Genomic DNA, 18,980 nt, shown 5'->3' on the forward strand with positions numbered 1-18,980 from the left:
GGGTGGCCTTGAGTGCGGCCCCCACGAGACAACACATCCCATCATTTTAACACGCAGTAGGCTGATAATTGTTTTTTTACCCTTTTATCTGGCAACAAAACTGACACCTTTTTTTACGAGGAGTCATGTTTGCATAGACCACAATACCTGCAGTCATAATGCAAACTAAAAACATAACTCTGATAATGTGCACTGTCCTTGAAGTTGATTGGTCCACACCCGAGACAGCTTTCTTTAGAGCCTAGTCTCACATGAGTTGGACCAGATAACGCCAAGGCTCTAAGGAAAGCTGTCTCGGGTGTGGACCAATCAACTTCAAGGACAGTGCATACATTATCAGAGTTATGTTTTTTGTTTGCATTATGACTGCAGGTATTGTGGTCTATGCAAACATGACTCTTCGTAAAAAAAAGGTGTCAGTTTTGTTGCCAGATAAAAGGTTAAAAAAACAATTATCATTTTTTACTGGCAAATGAGGTACCAATGACGCAGTAGGCTTTCGCGAACAATATTGTCCATGAGAGTTCGATTTTGGATTTGGTTTGGGTGAGATCGTGTAACTATAAATGTGTCCATTGGTACCTTATTTGCCAGTAAAAAATATGATAATTGTTTGTTTACCCTTTAATCTGGCAACATTATGACTGCAGGTGGTCTATGCAAACATGACTCCTCGTAAAAAAAGGTGTCAGTTTTGTTGCCAGATTAAAGGGTAAAAAAACAATTATCATATAAATGTGTCGTTAAACCCGCCACCACTCGACCCAGCCAATTAGTAAGGTTCATCACGTAAACAGAACGTGCCGTCAAACGCCAAACGCCGATGGTTTAGAATGCGTGGGGGCCCTCACACCGATGATGATGTCCTATCGGCGACAGTGACCCCACCTCTGACACAATTAGCGAAGAGCCACTGCTTTAGAGAGAGAAACAACAGTTCTGCGGAGGCGAGGCAAGTAACACGTCGTGACACGTAGCAGCGACTGCAAGGAAACGCACAACACTGCTGGCTGGACAGAGGCTTAGAAAACTTGTCCACTGTTTAAGATGCCGAGCCGGCAGATCGAACAAGCAACCACGAGATTGCAACCTCAGTGTGTTAGAGCATCCATGGTGTAATGCGGGCGTAAGCGACCTTCCGGATGTGACGTCACGGGGGGTGGAGTCATGTGACGTGGGGGGAAGGTTCGGGTCCTTAAGCGGGTAAACCGGAAGGGGAAGGCAGTCGGGGTGTGAGCGGAAAAGAGTGAGGCCACGCGGGCGAGTGTGGAGAGGGGGGCGCCGACGGCCATCGGGAGCCAACCCCGAAGATAAGAGGAAGCTGCGGAGTGGTGTGCAGCTGCAGAGGAGACAGCCAGAAGGGCTGCGTGTTAGAGGCAGCGGTGTGGCTGCCAGGAGGAGCTGCGGAGAGAGAGAGAGAGAGAGGGCTGCATGTTAGAGGCAGCGGTGTGGCTGCCAGGAGGAGCTGCGGAGAGAGAGAGAGACAGCAAGAGGCTGTCAGAGCTGCGGAGGGAGAGGAGTTGCAGCGAGTACAGCCAAGGGGGGCTGTGTGAGAGAAACAGCAGCGGAGCTGCTGTTGTGGATCGGGCCGACATTGGAGTCAGCACCGTGGAGAAGCTACAGAGTAAAGACAGCCGTGTGGGTGTACAGCACGAACCGAATAAAGGACACTGAGCCAGACATCGTGGTCCAGTCGTTTATTACACTGGTGTCGGAAGTGCAACGGCATGTCGAAACAAGTGAGGAAGAAAGTTAATCCGGCGCCTGCATCGGCTTCTTCGTCCGACGACGACGAACTCCCTCCAACCACGGATCCTGTTGGGGTGGTGGAGGAGAGCCCGGCTGAGGCGACCACGGGAACGGGAGTGGAGGATGTTGGCGCGGTGGCGGGTCCGTCGACATCATCAGACGCGGATCAACGATGGCAAGCGATGGCGGTACAACTGGAGGCACTTAAGGACGTCCTGGCGCATCTATGCCATCTCGTCGCGCCAGGGACGATGGATGATGCAAGTGGTGCTCCGCGGGCCGCCACGTTGCCTGTCCTGCCGCCGCCATTGCCCACGCGGCAAGAGGCCGCCATTTTGCGCGCTCCGTGGCGCCAAACCGCCATCTTGGCCACGCCGCGGGCCGACGCCATTTTGAATTTGCCATCACAACCACCACCATTGGAAGACGGCGGGAAGAGGAGTCGGAGTCGCCACCTTACAACGGTTAAAGAATTTTCCGTCGGTGGGGACTGGAGCGCGTTCGCCTGCCGCTTCTTGGCGGCGGTACGCACAGCAAGATGGACCGATGCGGAGGCTTTGGAGGTGTTGCCGACTCTCCTGGACGACGAATCTGTCCGATTCTTCCGTTCCATAACGACCGATAAGAAGGCAACTTTACGTGGTGTTTTTCAAGAAATGGCCGATGCTTATGAGCCACCAGATGATGCGCATCGGCGATTCGCTCAACGACAACGAGCACCAGAGGAGTCGCCCGTGGCGTTCAGGGGTGCGGTGCTGGAGCTGGCCATGGCAGCTTATCCTGAGACGCCACAGGACCTGCTCGAGCCTCTCATATTAGGGAAAATGTTGGAGCTGTCTCGGGATCTAGGGATCCCCATGCCTGTGTGTGGGCATGAGAAGCTAACTTCCCGGACGGCTGCTAAGTGTCTCGATGCGCAATTCAACCTCCGTCGCTGGAAACAAGTGACGGCGTGGACGGGGGGGCCCGTCAAAGAAGGGGATGCGCTGGGGTGGAACCCTGCGCAGGCTGTCTATGTTCCGGATGACCGGGGCCCTCAACAACTGACGGCCGCCTCCGCTCCATGGACGGGACGCGGCGGGCCGAGACCGCGCGCGGCGCTACCAGAACGGGGCCGTCAGGAGGCGAGGCCTGCGCTTCGGCGCAACGAGGCCGAATGTTTCCGCTGCGGGCGTAGGGGCCACTACGCCAGAGACTGCTGGGCCCGCTTCCCGGCTCCGCCGCAGCAGGAGGCCTCGGCACCGGTCAAGTCGGCTAAAGATCCTCCGAAACAGGCATGTCGGCACGCACCAGACACTCGGCAAGGCTTTACACCTCACCCATCACCGTCGTTGCGCCATCCTAACGTTGTGGTTAAAGCATGCCCTTCGACGGGGCCTTGTCGCTCGGTCACGCAATGGCGCAAGTTGGCACGGAGAGTCGTCGCGGCCGCTACGGGCTCGTCCACGGTACCGGGGTCTATACAAGGGGTGGACGTACGCATTTTGGTCGACTCCGGCGCGTCTGCGACTATTATTTCGGATGTCATTTTTCATCTGTTGGGCATCCCGCCGGGGGCTGTGCGTCCGGTTTATGGGTCGTGCGTCGCTGCCAACGGGGGTAGCATGGGTATCGTGGGTCAGGTGGATGCTAAGATATCTATTGGGGATGTGTCGGCCTCGGGTGTTGTGTTGATATCGAGATCTTTGGCGGTTCCTTGTTTGTTAGGCACCGATTTTTTGGCTAAGATGCCCATTTTGATCAAAATCAATGAGAATTGTATTGAACTGCCGGGGGGCCGTCAAATCTCGTTTCTGCCGTCGCCCTGGGGGCGACCTGCTTCGGCCGTACAAGTGCAGGCGCTGTCCGTCGCATCTGTGGACATCCCACCTGGTACACAGATGCTTATACCCTTGCGGTATCGGAAGCCCCTGCCTGATCGGCTAGGAGCAGTAGGGGTCTTGTTGTCACCGTCCGCCGCGATAACAACCGGGTTGGCGTTAGTGGGGGCACAGACCATCGTCCGGCCGGATCAATTACCGTTTTTACAGGTGCTTAATGCGGGGGGAGAAAACGTCCGTGTCCCGGCCGGTACGGTTGTGGCACATGCCACTACGGCGTTTGCGACCCATGATTGTCCACATAGCCGGGGAGTTGTTGCTGGGGTTTCCGAGCCAAGGAGTTCGGATGATCGTTGGGTTGCTCATTTATGTGACGAAAATTCTTCCCTGTCCATGGAGCAACGTGGTGCGCTGCGTAAATTGTTGTTGACATATTCCGATGTGTTCAGCTCCGATGATTTGGATTTGGGCCGCACTTCGTTGCTTTACCATCACATTGAGACGGGCGATGCTGCCCCTATTCGATTAAATTCGCATCGGATGAGTCCTGCGGAGCGAGAACACGTACGGGGGGCAGTGGAAGACATGTTGGCTGCGGACATTATATCGCCATCTAACAGCCCATGGGGCGCTCCAGTCGTCTTGGTTAAGAAGAAGGATGGCAAATTGCGATTTTGTGTTGATTTCCGCAAATTGAATAAGATATCGGTGGCAGATGCGTACCCCCTGCCGCGTATGGATGACTCCCTCGACGCATTGTCGGGGGCTAAGTTCTTTTCCACACTGGACCTCTCTTCGGGATTTTGGCAGCTTCCCCTTGACGAGTCCTCACGGGAGAAAACCGCATTCCGTACGCCGCAGGGGTTATTTCAATTCAACTGTCTCCCGATGGGATTGAATGCGGCCCCTGCTACATTTCAAAGATTGATGGAGCTCGTTTTGACGGGGTTGCAGTGGGAGACATGTCTTATATATTTGGACGATATCATTGTCTTCAGCCGCACATTTGATGAACATTTGGCGCGGCTGGAGACAGTGTTCAAGAGGATGCGTTCTGCCAAATTGAAATTCAAACCAAAGAAATGTCACCTACTGCAACGGTCCGTCCGCTATTTGGGGCACATTGTGAGTGCTGAGGGAGTGTCCACGGATCCGGAAAAGACGGCGTGCGTCCGGGATTGGCCGACTCCGGCCACCGTGGGGGATGTTCGGCGGTTTTTGGGATTTGCCTCGTATTACCGAAGATTTGTGCCGGGTTTTGCGACGATTGCGAGGCCCTTGCATCTCCTTACGGGTAAAGGACGGAAATTTGTTTGGGGACAGCCGGAGGAGGCGGCCTTTCGGAGTCTGCGTGATCTATTGGCCACGGCCCCAACATTGGATTATCCCGATTTCGATCACCCATTCATTCTTGATACGGACGCGAGTGACACAGGTATTGGGGCGGTGTTATCACAGTCTAAAGGGGGTGTAGAGCGTGTCGTGGCGTATGGTAGCCGAGTCTTGTCTCCTGCGGAAACCCGCTACTGTGTCACTCGCAGAGAACTATTGGCGGTTGTTTTTTTCCTACGGCAATTTCGACCATACCTCTACGGTCGTTCTTTTATTGTGCGTACGGATCATGCGGCCTTGCAATATGCCCTTAAAATTGACCAGCCATCCGGACAGTTGGCACGTTGGTTGGACACGCTACAGGAATTTTCCTTCCAAATTCAACATCGGAAGGGAGTGCGCCATGCGAACGCTGACGCACTTTCCAGATTACCGCGGCGCGCCCCTTGTAAATGTGAGTCGGGGACGCATAGGTGTTCGCCGATTCCAAACCCCCCTCAGCCGCTTACGTTGGCCGTCGAGAAGTCGGACACTCCGATGGAACCGGGACCGGCTGACGGGGTTTTGAATCTGCCGCGGTCTGTCTGGATCCGGGAACAGATGATGGATGAGTCATTGGTGTCCTTGCGGAAGCGGTCTGCTAAGGACAATGGGAGTCCGAGTACGGCTGTGGGGCCGCAAACCGCTCTCCGAGATGGTCTGCTTATGTGGCGGGAGGGGTTCCAGGAACGTTGGCGCCTGGTGGTACCAACGTCCTTGCGATTCGAGTTGATTAGAACCCTCCATTGTGACACTCTCTTACATTTAGGGGTGCAGAAGACCTTGTTGACGTTGCAACGTCATTATTTTTGGCACGGCATGGCGACAGATGTCGTAGGGCACGTGCGCGCGTGCCCTGCGTGTGCACGACGTAAGCCGCCGAAACATCCTTACGTGCCGCCTCTCCAGTCGATTCAGGTGTCTCGAGTCAATGAATTGGTGGCACTGGACATATTGGGACCTTTTCCACCATCGGCGAGGGGTAATAAATATTTGCTGGTAGGGGTTGAGTACCTCTCCCGTTGGCCGATGGCCTGGCCGTTGCCCGATCAGTCGGCCGCGGCCATTACCGACGCCTTTTTGTTTGGGTATATTATGGATAAGGGGGCGCCTGAGAGACTCCTCACGGACCAGGGCAGGAATTTCTCTTCTAAATTATTGGCGGAAGTGTGCGCGGGCCTTGGGACTAAGAAAGTACGGACATCCCCATACCATCCGCAGACGGATGGTATGGTTGAACGTCTGAACAGGACATTGTCTGCCATGCTTTGCCATACCGTGAGTGAACAACAATCAGATTGGGATCTGCACATCCCCGGGGTGCTTTCGGCGTACAGGATGACGCCTCATGCGGCTACAGGATATTCGCCGTTTTACCTTATGTATGGTCGGGAAAACGTGCCGCCGGTGGATGTGCAATTGGGAACTGGGGTGAAGGGACCTCGTAAACCACTTCCTGAATACATTCAGGACACGGTTCGCCGAGTCACGGAGGCGCGGGAGAATGCCCGCGTGGCTACGGCCAAAGCCCAGGCCCGGAACGAGCGATATGCGCGACGGTCTGAGGGGGAGTGCCCTTGGAAGGTTGGGGACCTAGCCTGGCTTCATTGTCCACAGGTACGTCCGGGGACCTCGCCGAAATTGCACAAACCCTGGCATGGTCCCGTACGCCTCATTGCAGTTCCCAACCCACAGTCAGCACGCGTCCAGATTGGGTCTCGTCGCTGGGTTGTGCATACGTCGCGCTTGAAACCATATGTTGCTCCCTTACATGATGCGTCATCCCCCAATGTTGCCTTGCCGGGGTCTGTTGCTGCTGACTCTCCCCTGCCTGCGTCCATTGATCTTGCTAGAGAGCCTGTCGTACCTGTTCCAGACAGGCCGGCCGTGACATTGCGGGGGACGAGGGGCCCTGCTCGGAGGACGCCTGCCAGGTCTGCGGGACCTTCGAGCCCTGCAGCCCTTCCGACCCAGCTGCGGGCACGGTCACAGGACAAGCCCAAGACTAACTCTTTACAGACACGGGACGGCGGTGGACTTCCAGCTGCGACAGGGGGATTACCCCCTGTCATTCCTCGACTTTCATCGCGTTCCCGTTCTGCGAGTGGGCCGCCGACCGTCCGGGACGGGCCGGCGACCCGCACACGTTCCAAATCGCTTACGTTTCGTTGATTGTTGTTGTCTTGTTATTTTTTTCTTACAGTTGTATTTATTGCATGCTTTTAGTACGTTCGTTGATGTTAATTGCGTTGTTGTTGTTGTTCTTGCTGTTACATTGTATGCTTAGTGTCCTTTAGGGGGGGAAGCTCGGTTCGCCGCATTACGATTTGCTATTGGTCAGCCGAGGTCGGCTGGGATTTTTCTACGGGGGAGGGTGGTGTAATGCGGGCGTAAGCGACCTTCCGGATGTGACGTCACGGGGGGTGGAGTCATGTGACGTGGGGGGAAGGTTCGGGTCCTTAAGCGGGTAAACCGGAAGGGGAAGGCAGTCGGGGTGTGAGCGGAAAAGAGTGAGGCCACGCGGGCGAGTGTGGAGAGGGGGGCGCCGACGGCCATCGGGAGCCAACCCCGAAGATAAGAGGAAGCTGCGGAGTGGTGTGCAGCTGCAGAGGAGACAGCCAGAAGGGCTGCGTGTTAGAGGCAGCGGTGTGGCTGCCAGGAGGAGCTGCGGAGAGAGAGAGAGAGGGCTGCGTGTTAGAGGCAGCGGTGTGGCTGCCAGGAGGAGCTGCGGAGAGAGAGAGAGACAGCAAGAGGCTGTCAGAGCTGCGGAGGGAGAGGAGTTGCAGCGAGTACAGCCAAGGGGGGCTGTGTGAGAGAAACAGCAGCGGAGCTGCTGTTGTGGATCGGGCCGACATTGGAGTCAGCACCGTGGAGAAGCTACAGAGTAAAGACAGCCGTGTGGGTGTACAGCACGAACCGAATAAAGGACACTGAGCCAGACATCGTGGTCCAGTCGTTTATTACAATTGCACCACGGCAGCGTCATGGGGTTTAAATTAAACCCCACACTTAATTTAGGAGCTTTCGTGACTGCAGGAATTATTATTTGGTTCTTTTCGGTTAAGTCACGTCTAAAAATAAAATAATAAATTAAAATATTATTTTATTTTTAGACGTGACTTAACCGAAAAGAACCAAATAATTAAACCCCACACCCATTGCAGACGAGTGCAGACTTTGACGCCTCCAGCAACCCCTGTCCTATCCAATGTCTTTGCACCAGAGGCTCTGGGCTGGCTCACTCGCCGCATATGGGAAACACGTAACGCGAAAACATTCCGTGGTAAGGCAACTCCCCCCCCTCCCCATCCTTGTCCTCCTCTCCCTCCCCATTCCATCATCTCTGCTCTCACTCGTGGCCGTCTCCCTCCCATGGTGCCTCTCTCCACGCCGACGCGATTGGGGGTTGTCAACAATCCAGCCGCGAAATTTGTCGCCATCCTCCGCCTATCCGCTCTGCAGCGGCGATCCCGTCGCATCTTCTGCCCTGCCTCCTCCTCCTCCACTCTGCCTCTCTCTCTCTCACAGCCAGGAGAAGCACCGAGGCTTTCGACCGATCCAGCAGCCAGCCTCCGCGTCTGCTAAGCTGCTGTGTTCCACTGCGCGGACATTCCCTCCCTCTCTCCCTCCCTCCAGCCCCCACCACCTCCCCCCCCAAAAAAGTTGGAATTAAAGTTTTGGAATTTTTAGCCGTGGCGAGTTGGTTTGTGTCCACGCGTGAAAGTCAGAGCGGAGTAGCAAGCAAGCGCGTAGCAACATCATCAACAACAACCACCACCAACCACAACAACAACAACAAAGCCTAGCAAGGTTGAAGCGCATCTCCAGCGGAGTTGCAGGAGATTGTTACGGACAAAGATGTCCAATTCCAAGGGCAAGGAGCGAGGAGTCGGGGGGACTCAGCCCAGCACCCCCTCGACTCCGGGCGGGGGCCTTGACCACAACAAGGGACCCCCCCAGCAACAAGGTCATACTTCACCCATCGGTGCACAGAGCTCCGGGGCACGTGTACAGGTGCAGGAGCAGCAGGAGGAAGAGGAGAAGCTGTACAAGTGCTGCGGCTGCCGCTTCCCGCTGTTCGCCGCGATCCTGCAGTTGCTGTTCGGAGTGTCCATCGCGGTGGTGGCCTTCGTGATGCTCGGTGTGGCTCCTCTGGCGACCAGGGATACCCCGCACTGGGCCGGCATCCCCGTAATACCGCAGCGCACTCACTCACTCACTCTCTAATACACTCACTCACTCACACACTCACTCACACACACACTCACTCTCTAATACACTCACTCACACACTCACTCACGCACTCACTCACTCTCTAATACACTCACTCACACACTCACTCACGCACTCGCACACGCACTCACTCACTCTCTAATACACTCACTCACTCACTCTCTAATACACTCACTCACTCACACACTCACTCACACACACACTCACTCTCTAATACACTCACTCACACACTCACTCACGCACTCACTCACTCTCTAATACACTCACTCACACACTCACTCACGCACTCGCACACGCACTCACTCACTCTCTAATACACTCACTCACTCACTCTCTAATACACTCACGCACTCACTCACTCTCTAACTTACTCACGCACTCACTCACTAATACACTCGCACACTCACTCTCTAATACACTCGCACACTCACTCACTCACGCACTCACTCTCTAATACACTCACTCACACACTCACTCTCTAATACACTCACTCACTCACTCTCTAATACACTCACTCACACACTCACTCACGCACTCGCACACGCACTCACTCACTCTCTAATACACTCACTCACTCACTCTCTAATACACTCACGCACTCACTCACTCTCTAATACACTCACTCACACACTCACTCTCTAACTTACTCACGCACTCACTCACTAATACACTCGCACACTCACTCTCTAATACACTCGCACACTCACTCACTCACGCACTCACTCTCTAATACACTCACTCACACACTCACTCTCTAATACACTCACGCACTCACTCTCTAATACACTCACTCACACACTCACTCACGCACTCACTCACTCTCTAATACACTCACTCACACACTCACTCACGCACTCACTCTCTAACTTACTCACGCACTCACTCTCTAATACACTCACTCACACACTCACTCACGCACTCACTCTCTAATACACTCACTCACACACACACTCACTCTCTAATACACTCACTCTCTAACCCACTCACGCACTCACTCTCTAATACACTCACTCACACACTCACTCACGCACTCGCACACGCACTCACTCACTCTCTAATACACTCACTCACTCACTCTCTAATACACTCACGCACTCACTCACTCTCTAATACACTCACTCACACACTCACTCTCTAACTTACTCACGCACTCACTCACTAATACACTCGCACACTCACTCTCTAATACACTCGCACACTCACTCACTCACGCACTCACTCTCTAATACACTCACTCACACACTCACTCTCTAATACACTCACGCACTCACTCTCTAATACACTCACTCACACACTCACTCACGCACTCACTCACTCTCTAATACACTCACTCACACACTCACTCACGCACTCACTCTCTAACTTACTCACGCACTCACTCTCTAATACACTCACTCACACACTCACTCACGCACTCACTCTCTAATACACTCACTCACACACACACTCACTCTCTAATACACTCACTCTCTAACTTACTCACGCACTCACTCTCTAATACACTCACTCACGCACTCACTCACTAATACACTCACTCACACACTCACTCACGCACTCACTCTCTAATACACTCACTCACACACTCACTCACGCACTCACTCTCTAACTTACTCACGCACTCACTCTCTAATACACTCACTCACACACTCTCTAATACACTCACTCACACACTCACTCACACACTCACTCTCTAACTTACTCACGCACTCACTCTCTAATACACTCACTCACACACTCTCTAATACACTCACTCACACACACACTCACTCACACACTCACTCACACACACACTCACTCACACACTCACTCTCTAATACACTCACTCACGCACTCACTCTCTAATACACTCACTCACACACACACTCACTCACACACTCACTCTCTAATACACTCACTCTCTAACTTACTCACGCACTCACTCACTAATACACTCACTCACACACTCACTCACGCACTCACTCTCTAATACACTCACTCTCTAACTTACTCACGCACTCACTCACTAATACATTCACTCACACACTCACTCACGCACTCACTCTCTAATACACTCACTCTCTAACTTACTCACGCACTCACTCACTAATACACTCACTCACACACTCACTCACGCACTCACTCTCTAATACACTCACTCACTCACTCACACACTCACTCTCTAATACACTCACTCACTCTCTAATACACTCACTCACGCACTCACTCACGCACTCACTCACGCACTCACTCACGCACTCACTCTCTAATACACTCACTCACACACTCACTCTCTAATACACTCACTCACACACTCACTCTCTAATACACTCACGCACTCACTCACTCTCTAATACACTCACTCACACACTCACTCACGCACTCACTCTCTAATACACTCACTCACACACTCACTCACGCACTCACTCACGCACTCACTCACTCTCTAATACACTCACGCACTCACTCACTCACGCACTCGCACACGCACTCACTCACGCACTCACTCACTCTCTAATACACTCACTCACACACTCACTCACGCACTCGCACACGCACTCACTCACGCACTCACTCACTCTCTAATACACTCACGCACTCACTCACTCACGCACTCGCACACGCACTCACTCACGCACTCACTCACTCTCTAATACACTCACGCACTCACTCACTCACGCACTCGCACACGCACTCACTCACTCTCTAATACACTCACGCACTCACTCACTCTCTAATACACTCACTCACACACTCACTCACGCACTCACTCTCTAATACACTCACTCACACACTCACGCACTCACTCTCTCACACACTCGCTCACTATCTCACACACTCACTCTCTCACACTCACTCACACGCACTCACTCACTCTCTAATACACTCACTCAGACACTCACTCTCTAATACACTCACTCACCCACTCACGCACTCTCTCACCCACTCACTCTCTCACACACTCACTCTCTCACACACTCACTCACTTTCTAATACACTCACTCTCTCACTCACTCACACACTCACTCACTCTCTAATACACTCGACCACTCACGAACTCTCTCACCCACTTTACTCTCTCACACACTCACTCTCTTACTCACTCATTCTCTCACTCACTCACTCACTTCTTCACTCTCTCACACACTCTCACTCACTCACTCTCTCACTCACTGTCTCATGCACTCCCTCTCTCACCCAATCACTCTTTCACACACTCACTCTCTTACTCACCCACTCACTCTCTCACCCACGCTCTCACCCACTCACGCACTCACTCACTCTCTCACCCACTCACTCTCTCACCCACTCACTCTCTCACCCACTCACTCTCGAGCCCACCCACTCTCTCACCCACTCATTCTCTTACCCACTCACTCTCTCACCCACTCACTCTCTCACCCACTCACTCACTCTCTCACCCACTCACTCTGTCATTCACCCACTCTTTCACCCACTCACTCTCTCACCCACTCACTCTCTCAACCCACTCACTCTCTCATTCACCCACGCTCTCACCCACTCACGCACTCACTCTCTCACGCACTAACTCACCCACTCACTCTCTCACCCACTCACTCTCTCACACACCCACTCTCTCACCCACTCACTCACTCACCCACTCACTCTCTCACCCACTCGCTCTCTCACACACTCACTCTCTCACACACTCACTCTCTCACACACTCACTCTCTCACTCTCTCACCCACTCACTCTCTCACCCACCCACTCTCTCACCCGCTCACTCGCTCACTCTCTCACGCTTGTGTGTGTTCGTGCGCAGTGCGGGTCTCAATAGGGACCATCTAACTTTACTTGCTGCAACCTTCTATACAGTACGGCATGTCTATACGGGGATCGTTGTCTTTGTGTGTGTCTGTGTGTGTGAGACAAAGTGTGTGTGTGTCTGTGTGTGTGAGACAAAGTGTGTGTGTGTTTGCGTGTGTGAGACAAAGTGTGTCTCGGTGTGGGAGCACCCCCTCGTTTACCGTGCCGGCCTTCATAGGTGCTCGCTAACAGCACGTGCCCCCACAGTATGTTAAGGCTACACGGGGGATCTGTGTCTTTAAATTTGTTGCTGTTATTCTACGTATGTATGTTGAACTTCTTTTGCACCGTGCGTCGCCAACCGTGCTAATCGTGTGTCGAGCAACAGCTCCAAGTTCACATCGAGGAGGTTGAGGCAGAGCATTGCGTCACGAGTAACGGAGTCGTGTCATCGCTGTGATGATGCCTCCTTTGTATTTACGAATCGGGCATTGAGTCGTGAAATGTTTCACGGTTTATTCTGGGTGACCGAAATCGCTCAGTTGGACAGTTTTCTATTTATTTTATTTCCCATTTGTGCCACGGTCTGTGCGGGGATGCGGTTTAGGGGCTCTGCCCCCCCCCCCCCCTATAGGCTTCACGGAAGATCGAAGCCAGGGGAGGGATCATCTTCACCGGCACTTCATTCTCTTGACACGGCGTGCATGATCTCGCTCGTTCTTTACGTGCAGACTCACGGCACGACCCGCTTCTATTTTGACCACGAGCAGGGCTGGCCATTACCCCTGACACTTCGCAGCACGTGGCGTCAGTGCAATCAATCCTGGTGGTTTAATAATGGACTGAGCCGGGCACGCAGCTATCTGAACATACTTTTGCCCGTGGGCTAATTTGGAGAAGTGTGTAAACGCCTGATGTTTGCGTCTCACAGTTCTCATGAGCAGCGCGGCTGCTTGGGAGTTTAACAATAACGAGTATGATATTTGAGCGTAGATTTACGCGACAAATTCGTTCTGGGGGAGGGGATGGGGTAGAATGTTTAACTGGTAAAAGAATCACGAGAATGCTGCGAAAAGATTGTGGTTTCGTGGAATAGACCCACAGTTCAGATAATTCCACACGTGACGTTGTCCCTTAATTATCCCCAAATGCCTCACGGAGGCTCAAGACTCCTGTTCAGAAGGGTGCTGCCGCATTGGTGAAGCTTGGCCATTGCCATCGGAGAGTTGTTGTCGGCTTCATGTGTTGGGGGAGGAAACCGCAGCATCCAGAGAGAACACGCACGCGGATATGAAGGGATATCGAACACTCAGCACTCCGCACAGACGTATTGTACTCTGAACTTCTTTCGCGCCGTACGTAGCCAACGGTGCAGATTGATTCAATTCAAATACTCAATGCACGCAATCACCTGCAGGCTGAAACCGTTGTTCGACCTTGAGCGCACTACACGTGGATTCAAGGATCCGTTATTGTGCCGCCATCGAACCGCCAGCATGCAGCCCCCACGCCAGAGGTCGCAAACGGGTACCCGATACCCGTACCCTACCCGATACCCGGCTACCCGTACCCGACCGGGTACGGGTACGGGTAGCCGTTTGCGACCCTGGTGCGGCCGGGCACGGGTACGGGTAAGGAATCAAACCCCGTTTGCGACCTCTGCCCCACGCACAGCACATCACGTGGTGTGCACACTGGCGGTCAGCCATCCAACCCCTCCGAGACCAGATGAGATCAGGCGGATTCAGGTTGATTTTTTTGGTTATCATAGAGAATGATGACGTTTAAAGTTGTTGTTTAAAACGTGTTTGTGTGTGTTGCTAATGGATTGGCCAGGGATATTTTTTTAAAATGTAATCCAGTTGAGTGTTGAACCTTTTGTGTTGGCAGGCAACTTCATATTCACAAGGGGTGATGATGTATTATTAAAAAGCCTTGGCAACAAATTATTATTAGGTTCAAATGAGTTAGGGCTGTGTTTGAACACTCGCTCCTCTGTGCATTAATCACAATAGCAGTCTGGAGCTGTTAAACTAAACAATGAAACTATGAGCATTACAATGTGAATTCTCTTCACAACATAGTACCCATGACATGCATAAATATGTTCATTTATAAGCAATGTTTTACAATTAAACTCGTTATTGATTCGCAGACTTCATTTTAAAGCATCTCCAAAACCGTCTTATTACAAACAAGATTTATAGCGTGCAGCTGCATAATCGTATTATTAAATCCATTAAAATACACATTTTAAATTACATCATCAATGTATTCATTCACAAAACGCATCTCGACTCACCATATGAACATGGGCGCAGAACAAATATTATACTTGTTGGTGCCAACTTTAGATGGCAAGCTACATTTGTACCAAAACTTTAAGTTGGTAAAAACATCCAATTATGATGTATTTGTCCATCTAAAGATGACACCTCGAGTCATTTTAAATTCTATTGGCCGTTGCCCAGTATAGGTGGGCAGTAGGTGATGGTGTGGCAATGGGTCCTTAAATATATATATGCACAGAGCCTTTTACAGATGAGCAGTTTATTAAATTAACGTTACCTTTCAGTATATATTTAGCAGACAACCCCTTACGTAATCAAATACTGTTTGCATTGCAACATGAACTAATATGTATTCAAGGTTTGATAATGTCTTCACTTGAGACGTTCCTGATCACCAAGCACTCGGTTAAAACGCCGGCAGCACGCGTCAAGACTCGCCGTACACGTGCCCAGACCAGACACTTTGCCTGCTGTCAGTACCCGCACCTCCGATGAGCACGGTTGGCTACGCACGGTGCCAAAGAATCTTCTTGGTTCTTTCGGTAAAGTCACGTAGAAGGGAAATAATAAAATAATAAAAATAAAACATAATTAAATTAAATTCTCACGACGTTTCGGCCACAACGCAAGCAGCCGTCCTCAGGTGAAGAACAGCGCTGTCGGAAAGACAGCGTCCCAATGAACACCACCAAGCTTGGCAGCGTATATTTAAGCTGGGTTAGATGAGGAGAGCGCCTTCACAAAGACATTTACATATCAGAGGAATTTAGCATATTTATGGAAAATGCAGGTACGAAAGAAGTTCTACATACAGTAACATATGCCATTGCTTTAATGTGGTTACAATTTCTTTATGTGCGCCAATGAGAGTGACTGATGGCTTATCGAACAATTCACTCTTATTATGAGTCATTGGGACGGAGCAGAATTTTTTTTAGCATCGTTAAGGAGAACGGGGTGGGAAAAGTGGCAAAGAACGAACCATTTCCCCGAACCTTCAATGATGGCTATTTTATCACCAGATGTTGCATTAATGGGAGGAAGCATTTACATTTAATCTGGTTTCCCATCTCAGTTTGGACGAGACTCAACTGTGATTAGAGACAACTGTGTGTTGCGGTCACGTGTCAATGAGTCCGGTGGACCAATTTGCAGGAGACATTTATACCACATCTGGCAGCCAAAACGAGACCGCGCGGTAATTCATTGTAATTGCATTCAAATTGGGTTCCCTCCATTTGTTAGCCTGCTAAACTTAATTACAATTGAAGCGCTTTACAATTAAACTGCTAAAACAGCGCTCTAACCGCACTCTGCCCCATCCCAGAACATTAAGGCCGTATGGATGTCCCATTTTTTAAAATCTGCATCACCTGGCCTCTGTATACATTGCCCATGCCATAATAACTTCAGAGCAGGTGATGTGCGTTTAAGTTGGGAAATTCCAAATTCCAGGTCAGGGGGATGTTGACTGTACATTTGGAGATACTAATAATTAACGATGCAATGTATTTCTAGATTTGAAGCTTTCGTGACTGCAAGGATTCATACTCTTTGTTTTTTTCGGAAAAGTTACGTAGGTAAGCGGTTGTGCTTTCGCTAAGTTGTCCCCACCTGAAGAAGGACGCTTGTGTTGCGCCCGAAACGTCGTGATTTAATTTATTTTAATTTTTTACCTACGTGACTTTACCGAAAAAACAAAAGAGGATGCAATTTATAACACGCACAACAATTCACGGACAAATGACCCGAGGTGTGGAGTCAAGCTCGGTGTTACTTGAGAGCCAGGCGATAAGAGGCTCGTCGCCTTCGAGTGCCTCCTAGAACTCGGCGGAGATCGAACGCTGCTAACGTTTAGCGGGACGATGGTGCTCCAGACGGCGGGGTTTGCCACGGATGAACGATGGACGCTCGGCACATCCCAGATGGGGCACGTGGCGTTCTTGCCGAACGGGCTGTGCTCAATCCCCCCGCCCCCTGATCCTCTCTCTATCTGTGCAGGTCTGCATCGTCGCCCTCATTGGACTGGTCGTGCTGTGCGTGAACTACAAGGCGGAGGAGGACACTTCGCTACAGTTCTGCACAAAAGTACGCGCGCTGTTGAGTGCACAGGTGGTGTAACTACACCAGGACCCACGGGGCCAGAGAGGCCCCGGGCGTTAGGCTGTGATTAGGAGGATTACATTAGACATGCCCCCCACCCCAATGTTATTTGTAGCACCAGGGCCCCCAAACGAACCACGCTATGCCACTGAACCGTAGTCCAATATTCTATATTCATATACGAATGAGTTTGTGACACGTATTCTTGGTTCTTTCGATAAGTCACGTCAATATAGGAAAAAAATTAAAAGCAGAAAACCACGACGTTTCGATCGCAACACAAGCGGTCTTCATGAGGCAGAACACGTCGGACGTGACACAGAGAGCGTTGATTCAATGTAACGTCATCTATCAAAAATGTAATCAATGCTTTATGCGAAACGTGGAACAGACATACACACATACAAAGGATAAGTCTGTCTTAATTTGAATCAACACTATGTCACATGGGACGCATGAATGCACTTATATTAAATGTTCCGTGTGTGTATATTTACGTGTGTACGTGTATGTTTTACATCGAATGTAGATTTATTTATTTACAATTAAAAGATAAATTTCACTAACCTGCCCCTATTTCTCTAGGCTATGTATATGTTCACTAATCCATATGTTTCTCCCTCTCTCTCGGTGCAATTTCAATCATGCACTTCTCCACATTTCTTTGTACACTTTTAACATGTGTTCCACTTGTTTCGTCAAAGTCGGATCCATGTCATAGCAGGTAATACGCCCATTGATTGAAAACTCTCTTCCTTATGCACAATCATGTGCGTTGCCGCTGCTGGACCTGGAATTTATCCTGGGCGACGCGTGACAGCTGTTTGGATCGCTCCGCCGTTTTGTGCGTACTTCATCCTCCCTTCCTCCCCTACCTCTCTCTCAACCGCCGTGGCCAGATCACGTACTTCCTGCTGTGCGTGCTGGGCATGGCGCTGAGCCTGCTGGCGGTGTCCTTCTGCGGGCACCACTACACGCAGCTCACGGGCTACAGCTGCCAGCTCAACGCTCGCAACGGCACGTGCGAGTGCCGCGTCGACCCCAGGGACCCCATCGCGCGGGTCGTGCGCTACGCGGGCGTCAGCGACTGCTCCGACGTGACGGGCAGCCTCAAGGCGTTCCTGCTCCTGCAGGTCGCCCTCAACCTCCTGCTCGCCATCGTGTGCCTGCTCACATGCTACATCATGTGGAAGCACCGCTACGAGGTCTTCTACTCGGGCCTTCGCCTCTTCGCCGTGACCAGCGTCGGAGCGGCGGAGGCGAGCAAGCAGAAGGTCTAGGGAGGGAGGAGTCGTTGGGCGAAGCTGCCAACTCGTGCTGGGTTTGCCCGGGGGCACTGTTGTCGTGTCAAGGTGCCAGGCGGAGCGTTACACCGCAGGCTCGCGAGAGGCTGTGGCGGTGGTTTGGGTGGAGGCCTTTATCCAGCGGTGGATTGACCGTGGTTGATGATGATCGTGAGTCTCGGTTTCAAAAAGTCTATCCCGGTGTCCCGAAGCAATTTGCAAAATTTGGGATTTTTGTCCCCTGGTTTAAACATTTCTGGCCTCATGCTTGACCCATGATGTGGGCAAAGGGTGAGGGCTGCTCGAGTAGTGGTGGGCAGAGTTGGGCGCCATGGTGGCGAGATGTTAACTGCCTCGCCTGGTATGCAGGAGGATGTGGGATCGA

At 51.7% G+C, this 18,980-nt stretch overlaps 1 protein-coding gene across 1 annotated transcript; it reads left to right on the plus strand.

Annotated features, from left to right (window-relative positions):
• Positions 1-8,650: 8,650 nt before the first annotated feature.
• On the plus strand, positions 8,651-18,592 carry LOC144944435 (sarcospan-like). Its single transcript, XM_078872579.1, has 3 exons — positions 8,651-9,131; positions 17,211-17,297; positions 18,212-18,592. Exons 1-3 carry the CDS (start codon positions 8,799-8,801, stop codon positions 18,590-18,592), a joined length of 801 nt encoding a protein of 266 aa, XP_078728705.1. The 5' UTR covers positions 8,651-8,798.
• Positions 18,593-18,980: the final 388 nt, after the last annotated feature.

The sequence above is a fragment of the Lampetra fluviatilis genome, chromosome 34 (genome assembly GCF_964198595.1).
Source record: "Lampetra fluviatilis chromosome 34, kcLamFluv1.1, whole genome shotgun sequence".
In the NCBI taxonomy this organism is placed as follows: domain Eukaryota; kingdom Metazoa; phylum Chordata; class Hyperoartia; order Petromyzontiformes; family Petromyzontidae; genus Lampetra; species Lampetra fluviatilis.

Bases quoted from the DNA above. Each gene is read 5' to 3' on its own strand.
- LOC144944435 (XM_078872579.1), top strand. From the start codon at position 8,799: ATGTCCAATTCCAAGGGCAAGGAGCGAGGAGTCGGGGGGACTCAGCCC. The intron at 9,132-17,210 runs GTAATACCGCAG...CTATCTGTGCAG, and splicing joins CGCACTGGGCCGGCATCCCC to GTCTGCATCGTCGCCCTCAT. The intron at 17,298-18,211 runs GTACGCGCGCTG...CGCCGTGGCCAG, and splicing joins CGCTACAGTTCTGCACAAAA to ATCACGTACTTCCTGCTGTG.